Source organism: Ctenocephalides felis, unplaced genomic scaffold, assembly GCF_003426905.1.
Source record: "Ctenocephalides felis isolate EL2017-DRISC unplaced genomic scaffold, ASM342690v1 CF-g0.4_SCAFFOLD_03573, whole genome shotgun sequence".
NCBI lineage: Eukaryota > Metazoa > Arthropoda > Insecta > Siphonaptera > Pulicidae > Ctenocephalides > Ctenocephalides felis.
The window spans coordinates 16,875,420-16,885,982 of record NW_020539727.1 but is presented as its reverse complement, the minus strand read 5'-3'; the positions used below and the strand labels follow the sequence as shown (position 1 = coordinate 16,885,982).

Here is a 10,563-nt window from a genome sequence, read left to right as displayed (position 1 = left end):
TATTAATTACATTATAAAAATCAAATTAATTATATCACAACAAATAACACATTTCAAACAAACTATTATCTGACTACGATCAGAATCAGAAAACTGCCAGCTTCTTCATCAAATTGATCAAAAATAATTTTCTGAAAGTTTTAAGTCTTAATATTAACTTTTAGATAGTCCGCAATTCAATCAAAGTTTTTTGGTTCTTCTTCTTAAGTAAATACTTATCAAGGTATATCAAATTTTTGTTGTAAAGTATTTCTTCATGATCAAAATGAGCAAATACAATATTAATCTCAAAATTTTGATTCACTTGTCGTTAGTTATAAACTTGTAAAAAACAAATGGAATTTTACCCATGTTATTTCCATAAGAAACTTAAGAAAGGTTGAAGTGCGGACTATGTTAGAGTTAATATTAGAAGCTAAAACTTTCAGAGATTTTTTTTTAATAATTTGGAAGCATTTGAGTACCTGGGAGCAAAGAAATTTAAAAACATCCATATTAAGGACCACCCTACATTTATATATATATATATATATATATATATATATATGTAGAAATCTTGAATTTGATGTTTATATAATACATTAGTTTGATTCAAAGATCGGGCGTTACATCAATAAAAAAATGTATTAATGTTTTTGTTTTAATTATTTGAAATCCTTACGTTTCGACTAACATCCTAGCCTTCATTTAGTAGAATATCAATTATAATTACATTAATTAAGGATGTCAAATTCATAATCATCTGAATGAAGTCTAAGATGTTAGACGAAACGTATGGATTTGAATTAGATTTTTAAAAAACCATTCCCAAAATTTTTATTAATGAAACGCCCGATATTTAAACCAAACTAATACATGTATATATTGAGTCTTGGATTTGTAAATATTTTTTATATATTACATTAGTAATAATACACGTTTCGGAACTAAGTATATTCCATCTTCATGATATCTGCCAAGAAACATGATATTGCTTAGATTTAAGGAACCAAAACAGTATATTTAAGGAAAAAACACAATTTGTAGATTTTTATAAAATTAATGTTCTAATACTAATTCTTGTCAAATTAAATAAAGAAGGAATTTTGAGAATAAATATAAGGGGCATACTAATCAGGGCAAAATCTTGGTACACATATTTCAACATCACAATTATTATTTATATATATATATATATATATATATATATATATATATATATCCCACACTATCACATTTGAGTCACAATTTTTTAAAATTTTTGTTTCACTTATTATTTACCATATTTCCAGGTGTTAAATGATTTTGTATGACAGCAATTCTCTCACTGGCCATAACAACCAAATGAAAAATGATGAGTTTAATTGATGGTGATGGTGTTATCACAATTTTGAAATGATAACTTTATAAGAAATATTTCTGTTTCTGTTTATTCTAGATGAGATATTTCAGGTTAGTTTATTCATTTGATGATAACAAATAACAAGAGGTGAAGGTCATTGCACATGTGACTGCATGTACTCTACTAATCACATCAAACTGACTGAAGTATTTGTATTGGAATTTTCTACTAGGGACCAAACCAGTTTTGAGATAAATGATATATGTATGTATATATATGTGTATATATATATATATATGTATATACACCTAAGTCTGTTTTTACACGGTCTTTTTGTACACGGTTTTGATATAACACGGTTTGAAAATTGAATATTTTTATTTTTTTTACACGATTTTATTCCATTTAGCACGATTTGAAATTCTATGTACTTAAATTTTTTTTGTTAAATTTAATTTTTGCGAAGTATGTTCATATCACAAAAAAGTATTTATGAAAGAAAAAAGTCTGAAACCATCGATAGTATCGGTAGTTTGCGAACACTAGCTTAAAGATTTAAGTGAATTCCCCTTTAGCGCGAACAAACAATTTTTACGTTGATTTTTTTTATTATATTTGATTTAATAAAATAAACATGAATTCTTGTTCTTGAAAATTCTTGTTTTTCACTAATTTTAATAGGTTTTAGAGATTAGGAACAAATCACCCATTTTTGTATAAGATCAATGTCTTTTTTTACACGTTTTTTTTTTACACGGATTCTTCTGGAACCAATCTCCGTGTAAAAACAGACTTAGGTGTATATATATATATATATATATATATATATATAATATGCGTGTGTATGTGTGAATCCTAATGTATTTTTTTTTTAAGACAATTTTATTTAAAATTTAATTTTCGATTCCTGCGTCAGTAAAATCCCGAAACGTTCATTATGATTTTTTTAAATAGTATTTTTAAATTAACAAATAAGAAATTTTTAGGAAGAATGAAATTAAAGAATTTTTTAATAAAAAAGGAGTTTCTAATTTTAATCGTGCGTACCGTCATTTTTAAATTTATTATTTACATATTATAATTCACAATTGTTATTTATATAATTCACAATTTCTTGTCTAAATTGTCTATTATTTTACTTCATAATCATTTTTATTTTAATATCATTATTTGTATCGGCCTTTGCTATGCAGTGATACATTTGTTTTATTTGTTCTTAAATCCAAACGTTTTCTATAACGTTTTCTTTCAAATTTATTCACTAAACTAAAAGAATTAAGACTAAAATAGACAATAATAATAAAACATTAGATTGCATTTTATTAGATAATTCGATAAATTATAAAATTCAATTCAACTCAATATAATAGATGAAACTAGTCAAAATTTAAAGAAACGCTTTTAGCCATAGAAAAAATTCAAAAGTCGAAATGTATGGATTTTAAATTAAAAAAAAAAAAAAACAAATTAAAATACATATAATAGAATATTGGTAATATTTTACATGAAGAAGGGAACGATTTTGATGAATATTTATTTTTTATATATTTAATTTTATAAGTTTTTGGCATACGATTTTGTCGTCGGTAACTATGAACCAATTGGAAATTAAATATTAATAATACATCATTTGAACAATAACCTTATTATCGAAATTATTAATAAATTGTCATTTTTATAAAACGACTTTGAATTCGATTTTTCATTAGCTAGCAATAAATAGAAATTCGGGATTTTTTTTTTTTGGTTTTTGTCAAATAACTCAAAAATTTCATATGGAACCACCCTTTTTAAGTTAGATAGGGTGAAACTAGATAAAATTTACTAAAAAGCCATATGAACACTTATATACACTCCTATAAAAAAGTTTTGAATAAAACGACTTTGAATTGATTTTTCATTATTTAGCAATAATAGAAAATTCGGGACATTTTTTGGTTTTTGTCAAATTACTCACAAATTTTATATGAAAGCACCCTTTTTCAGTTAGATAGGGTGAAACTAGATAAAATTTACATTTCCTTGGAAACACTTTTATACACTCAGATATAAAAGTTTTGAATAAAACGACTTTGAATTTGATTTTTCATTATTTAGCAATAAATAGAAAATTCGGGACATTTTTTGGTTTTTGTCAAATAACTCACAAATTTTATATGAAAGCACTCTTTATAGTTTAGATAAGATGAAACTAGATAAAATTTACTACAAATTTAATAATTTCTTTTAATAAATATGACTGGTGATCAAGTTTTTTGCCATAATCTGTATTATAAGTTTTCTCAATTTTATTTTTATATTATTCATTATTTATGTATAGAAACAATATGATGAATATCTGGAATTTATAAAAAAAAATAAAGATTTAAAAGTAATGATTTAGTATGCCATAACTTATATTTATGGCATACTAAATCCGATTTTTTTTATTAATTGTTTTTTTATAAATTTTAGTTATTTATATTTTCTATATATTTTGTAGTGTTTACTCCTAAAAAGTTAATTTATGAAATTATTATGAAATTATTATTTATTTTGTTTATTTTATGATTGAGTCAAGCATTTATTTTGATACATTATTAATAAACAAGAACTAAGTCCAAACAATCAATTTAAATCAAATATCGTGATTAGTTTTGTGAGAATTGAGTGTTAAAAGTCTCAATGCATTTATAAAACAAAAAAGAGACGGCATGAATAGAGTTTCATTTGTCACAAGAATAAAAATTTTCAAAGCTTACTAATGTAATATTTTATTAAAAATCACATTTTTTCAATTTTAATAAAAAGGCTCAAGACTTTTTGTTATAATTTATACAATCTTCATGCATCAACAACAAACAAAATTCTTTGTTTCCTATATGAATATATTATCTTTAACATTCTGTAAATAATTTTTCCACATTGTTAGTGCAAATATCTAAGAATCGTTTTAATCCATTTGAATAAATTGTTTCTATCACATTACATTATTAGAAGACTTAATATATAAAAGTCTATATATTTTGTTCTTGAAAGAAATTCTGAGATAGTTCAAACCAAATACCTATTTTAAAATACTTTTTATTTGAATTTACTATATAATACTATTACTTTAATATATATATATATATATATATATATATATATATATATATATATATATATAATATATTTATCTCTATACCTTCAGGACGTAATGTGGCACATCCTGGCAATCCTCTTCTTCCTCATTTTCAATAAACTCAGGCTCCAAATTATCATCTTCATCGGCATAAATAGAATCTAAGTTATTCGGAATTTGTAGGGTGACTTCTTGTAATAAAGGAGACTCTTGATTCGAAATCGTTGAGGAGGGGCCCATATGTTTCTGAGGGAAAAAAATGTTATAGATACCAATTTATGTCAAAAAGGCTAGGTAATATATATTTAGATTCATATCATAGAGTAAATGAATAATGAATAGCATCTAAGTTATTCGGAATTTGTAGGGTGACTTCTTGAATTAAAGAAGACTCTTGATTAGAAATCGTTGAGGAGGGGCCCATATGTTTCTGAGGGAAAAAATGGTTATGGATAGTGATTTATGTCAAAAAGGTTAGGTAATAGATAGATAGATTCATTTCTGAAAGACGTAATACAGTTAGTGTAACTTAAGTTTCTCCAAATTAAAATATAGTTCTTATAATGCAAAATACTACTAATGGTTGCTTTTATGAATAATTGAAGTTTAAATATTATGGCATGTATCTATTATTACCTGCGACATAAAGTTCAATTGAGCAGCCTTCTGGTGTCTAATCGTACAAGTGTGTTTCAACAAAGACAATCGATGAGCATGTAAACTCTTTTGACAAAACGTACAGTAAGCCCTACTGCCTTGTCCAGGAATCCCTTTTAACCAGCCTAAAGAACACAACATAAAAATTACTTAGTGTATTATTACTTGTGTAATAAAATAAAAATTTATGACATGATTTTATTCCGACCTTTAAATTCCGGTATGTCCTCCCAAGCGGTTCGGTATAATTGTTTATAATACCTGGGTTTAATTAGATTTTTAGCAATTTCGATTTTGACGTTTTGCTCGGTTGAATTTTCCTCCATTGTATTTGTTTATTATTTTTACTTGTATCCACCTTGTTAAAATTTACACTAGGAAGAACTGTCAAATATAAAAGCATAGAGTGTAATTTGTGCGAGAGATGAGATGTTTTGGGTTTGTGTCTTGGTAGGGATGTCTTTGGGATACCTGTCTATGGTGTGTTTATTTATCTATGGCGAGACAACTGTCAAAACAGTTATTGAAGGAAGATTTATTTTATATTCGTTATTTTATTTGCAAATATTTGTTAAGTGTTTAAATGAATTAAACTAGGTGTAAGTGTCTTTTAGCCTTTAGGTAAGTTGCTTTCACCTTTAATAAAAACATGTCGATATTATAATTTATGAGTGTTTTGACGGCTGTTAAATCGGTTGAAACGACAAAAATATTTGAGGTTCTATCTTCTTTTAAATTTGTTGTTTTATTTATAAATATTTGTAAGTTAAGTGTTTAATTAAATTAAACTAGGTATAAATAAATGGCTTTTAGCCTTTCGGCAAGTTGCTTTTACTTAACATACATTATTATTTTACATAAAAAGTCAATATAACAATTTATGAGTGATTTGACAGCTGTCAAATATAAACATTTATTGGTTTTATTTATTTTAAATCTGTTTTTTTTTATTTATATTTATATTTATAAATAGTTGTGAGGGAAGTGCTTATTATTATCATTAAATTAGGTGTGAGTAGCATTTAGCCTTAAGGCAAGTTGCTTTTAAATTTAATAAATAAGAGGAAATATAATAATTTTTGTGTAATTTGACAGCTGTCAAATAGGTTATCAAATATTTTGGCCTGAATTTTCCGATGAAATAGAAAAGTTATGCTAATTCTATGTTACGGGTCTATATTCGTATGAATTATTAGTAACGAACTTCACGTATGTGTCAAAACCAACTTCACGTATGTGTCAAAACTAACTTCACGTATGTGTTATCAGAAATATGCCTTGTGCGTTTTGTAGGTTAGCTTTTGTATGTAAACCACCAGAATGCACTGCAAATACATAGTTTTTTTTATAGCTTTAACTATCAATTCACCCACTATATGCCACATATTGTTATTATATTAAGTTATTGTAATCTTGCAAAAATCGAAAATGAAAATGTTTGCATATCTTTACGTTTCACAGGTTTCTGAACATTTTGGCACACCTCAGAAAAAATTCATGTATGTGTGTATGTATGGATACAATTTTTCATCCACGAATTCGAAAGCACGGATCAACCGATTTGAATGATTCAATGAACATTCGATTCTTATTGATAAGGAGACGTGATGATTAGTTTTTGGCAAAGGCATGTTCAATTGTTTTGGAGATGCGGAGCAAACTATGTAAAAAACAGCATTGGAAAAACTTGATTTATTTCAAAAATATATATCTGAAAATTTTCATTGTTTGTTAATTATTTTCAATGCATTATGTTCTGAATAAAATTGTTGGAACTTCCCGTAGTGTAATCAATAGTCAATCAATAAAACTCGATCAATGTTCAGAAACAATAGTTTTTAAATATTTTCAAATTGATTTTCAAACAAGACAAATATAATAAAAATGATCAGTCAAACTGAATTATATAATTTCATCTGCCAAACCATATACTGTATCTGTATCTTATATTATTTTAATTTCTGGCATATCTCAGCTGCTTTTTGGCAATAATAATATAGACATTTCATTTTTCTTATTTATAATCATGAATTTATTATACATACGAGTATTCTAATATTGTCTAGGCTCATAAGTGAGTTGAAATTTTTGGCAGATGACAGTTTTCATTTGTTTTCAATGCCATAAAATGCCTCAAATATTTTCAATGGCAAATAATGTCTCAAATATTCTCAATGCCGAACAATGTCTCAAATATTTTCAATGTCAAACAATAACATGTCGTTTTTTGCAATTTTTTCATTTATTTCTACAATATTACTATATTTTTATAATCACCTACATTCTGAAAAATTCCCTTAACAAACTTCAGATAGATTTATCAAAATCCGAATAATCGTTTAGGAGGAGTATGTTTACACACATTATTACAGAAAAATTTTATATATAAGATATATATATATATATATATATATATATATATATAAATATACGACTGAGGCATTTTTTAAATGTACACTAATTAGCAATGATTAAAGGAAAATTAAATCTCTTTAAGAGCATGAAAAACGCTAAAAGTGTTGTTTACTCATTATTAGTTTTGATTAAAGGAAAGTCAAATCTCTTCATGAGCATGAGAAAGAGCAAAGGTCTTGCATAAGATTTTTTTTAATAAAGTTAATATAAAAATCTGAAAATAAATAGCAAAAAGCAGGACTTGCAAAACCAGATCAACTTAAAGTCCACGGTTTTTAATTACAAGATTTGAATTTCATATCAAATCATTTAAAATACAGTGAATAGTCAAATCCATTAGTAATGTGATATTTTTTTGCAACCATTTTTATAGTCATCTAATTATTTTTTATGAATCAGTCACGTTAAATTTCAATATCTAATATGTATAATATTTAGGAGCTATTGATGTTAGGAGTTATTGATTTTAGGGAGAATAAATAAATATTAAAAATCTGTTATGATGTAAGATTATTTTTGTAAAAAGTTTTTGGAGTTTTGTATCTGTAATTCAATTTTAAAATTCTCAAAATTTTAGTATCATGATAAAGCAACTGTTAATTTATTATTACCTGTACATTATTTCTGAATGATTAAATAAATATACATATAAAAAAACGTGAAAATGCATAAACCTTTAACTTGTATTAAAAAATCCATGAGATCGAAGTTGCACGTACCAGTAGTTAATAATAAATTTATGATATTTATCTAATATTATACCTAGTAATAAATTTATGATAGTTACCTAATATTTTACCTAATATTATTAACAGATTTTTATTACAGAACAGGTAATTATATCTCCTACAACAATACATCGATACAACTTCAAATGGTTTCGGTTTGTTTATAAACCAAAGTTCCTATCTCGACAATGCAGCATTATCTATGGTCTATAGTAGTTGACCTAATGACAATTTTTTAACGTTCTCCTTCATTTCGTTCGTGCGTTTTGTAGTGAAAACAACGGTGTCGACCAGGGCGCCATCGCAACCGGGTCGAAAAAACCGCGCCAGTTTTACGCTTGTGAATGATGAACGCTTTAGTGATAATTTAGTATTGCTGTGGTAAAAGTGAGTTAATTTTAATTTTGTGAAAATATAATTAAATGTAAGAATATAATTAAAGTGTAGTGCTTGATTTAGTTGTATAGTAGTTGTGTAGTAGTGATGCAAATTATTTTGACATTGTTTTGTGGTTTGGCGCCTTTTTAAGGAGATTCATGAATTGTGTTTTTGCATTCAGGTAATGGATATTTACTATATGATCTTACTTTTTTAAAACTTCTTTAGGCGCGATTAGCGTGTAAAACTGTGAGAATGCAACGGAACTGTACGTCAATCACTTTCGATGAAATCATTTCAATACGGGTCGATTGTGATTAGTCGTCGTGTATGCTAATAGAGTAAGTAAATCTGTCTTTGTTTGCGTACCGGCATCGACGTTGAATGCGTACCGATATCAACAAGGAAATCGGCATAGATAAATAAACATTTTAAAGTTACGTCGTAGTACAAATCTTGATTTCATGAAAAATGCCTCAACCAGAAGAATATTTTACCCTGTTCCTTGAAAATAATAAAACAATTTAAACATTTGCGCCGTGTACTAAACTTAAGTTTATTGATTAGAAATTATTTCTATATTATTCGTAGTTTTTATAAATCTTTGAAGTTATTAACGTGGAAAATAATTAAGGCAAGACAGATTTTATAGCTGCTCAAAGAATGAGATTATATCGCCAGCGAAAAAGTAAAAAAAATACAAGCAGTCAATGAATGTATATTAATTTTAATTACATGAAGTTCTTCAAACACAATTATTATATGATGAGTGAAATTGTGAAAACAATGTTTCTTTAGGCATTGTTTTACATAATCCACTGAGTGAACGAATATTATTGAATTTATTAATCAGCAATTACTTCATTTCTCTAATGAAGGTTCATTTCTAAATGCTAATTACAATGACAAACCGATCATGTCACATTTGAAGTATGACTTTAATTACATTATTGTTTTTAAATATTATAGATATTTTAATGCTATTGTAAATATATAATTATTATAATTTATCATTATGTTTCTTTATGTTAATAAATAAGGAATTAGCATGACTATTCGTGTCGTTTGTAAGTGTAAGTGGCATTTTTCCTTAAGGCAGGTGGCATGGCTAGGCTCATAAGTGAATTGAAATTTTTGGCAGATATCATTTGTTTTCAATTCCAAAGAATGCCTCAAACGTTTTCAATGCCATGTTGTTTTTTGCAATTTTTTCCATTTATTTCTACAATATTACTATATTTTTTTATTCACATACATCCTAGAAAATTCACATAACACACTTCAGAAAGATTTACCAAAATCCAAATAATCGTTTAAGAGGGGTATATTTACATCCATCATTACAGAAGAATTTTATGTATACGATATATTTATTTATCAAAATAAATACATTTCAGTTCTTGATATATTTATTTGGAAATATACATTTATTAATGAATAAACATAGTTTCATAATTAAGTATAATTTTTAATTTTTACATTTCAAGTTTCTTACTTTTCCTAAAAATCTAAATAATTATTTTTTTAATAATTCAGTTTAGGAAAATTGTGTTTGTTCAATTATAAAAATAATTTCAATTCAATAGTTTTATAAACATTATTTATCAATTTTAATTGTTAATGGAATTTTTCTTCACGAAATAGAACAGTGATGTCCAAAATTTATAAATAATTATTTAATATTTGATAAAATAATTATTTAACATATTTATATATAATGCTACTAAATTTTTTACTTTTTATCAACTTTATTTGTTATTTTTTTACATTTTCAAATGCAATTTCTTTGAAAAATTTATTCAAACTCAATTCTTTTCTTCAATGTTCTTTTTTTACTTGGAAAAAGTGTTTTAAAAATTACTTTGAATAAATAAAAACTAGATAAAATTTACTGAAAATTGCACTAGTGTTCAAAAAACTGTTTTTTCAGGAATTAATGAGTAAAATTGTAATTTTAGAAA

The 10,563-nt window shown here is 25.5% G+C and overlaps 1 protein-coding gene across 2 annotated transcripts in view; it reads right to left on the bottom strand.

Moving 5' to 3' along the window:
• LOC113389159 overlaps positions 1–5,430 on the bottom strand; it is a 12,222-nt gene extending 6,792 nt beyond the window's left edge. For both annotated transcript variants that reach the window (XM_026626216.1, XM_026626217.1), the window contains exons 1-3: positions 5,290–5,430; positions 5,061–5,206; positions 4,488–4,670 (exon numbers count right to left, since the gene is read on the bottom strand). In XM_026626216.1, coding sequence (XP_026482001.1) covers positions 4,488–4,670; positions 5,061–5,206; positions 5,290–5,407 — 447 coding nt within the window. In that variant the 5' untranslated portion in view covers positions 5,408–5,430. The remainder of the gene's footprint in view (positions 1–4,487; positions 4,671–5,060; positions 5,207–5,289) is intronic.
• Between the last annotated feature and the right edge of the window lie 5,133 nt (positions 5,431–10,563).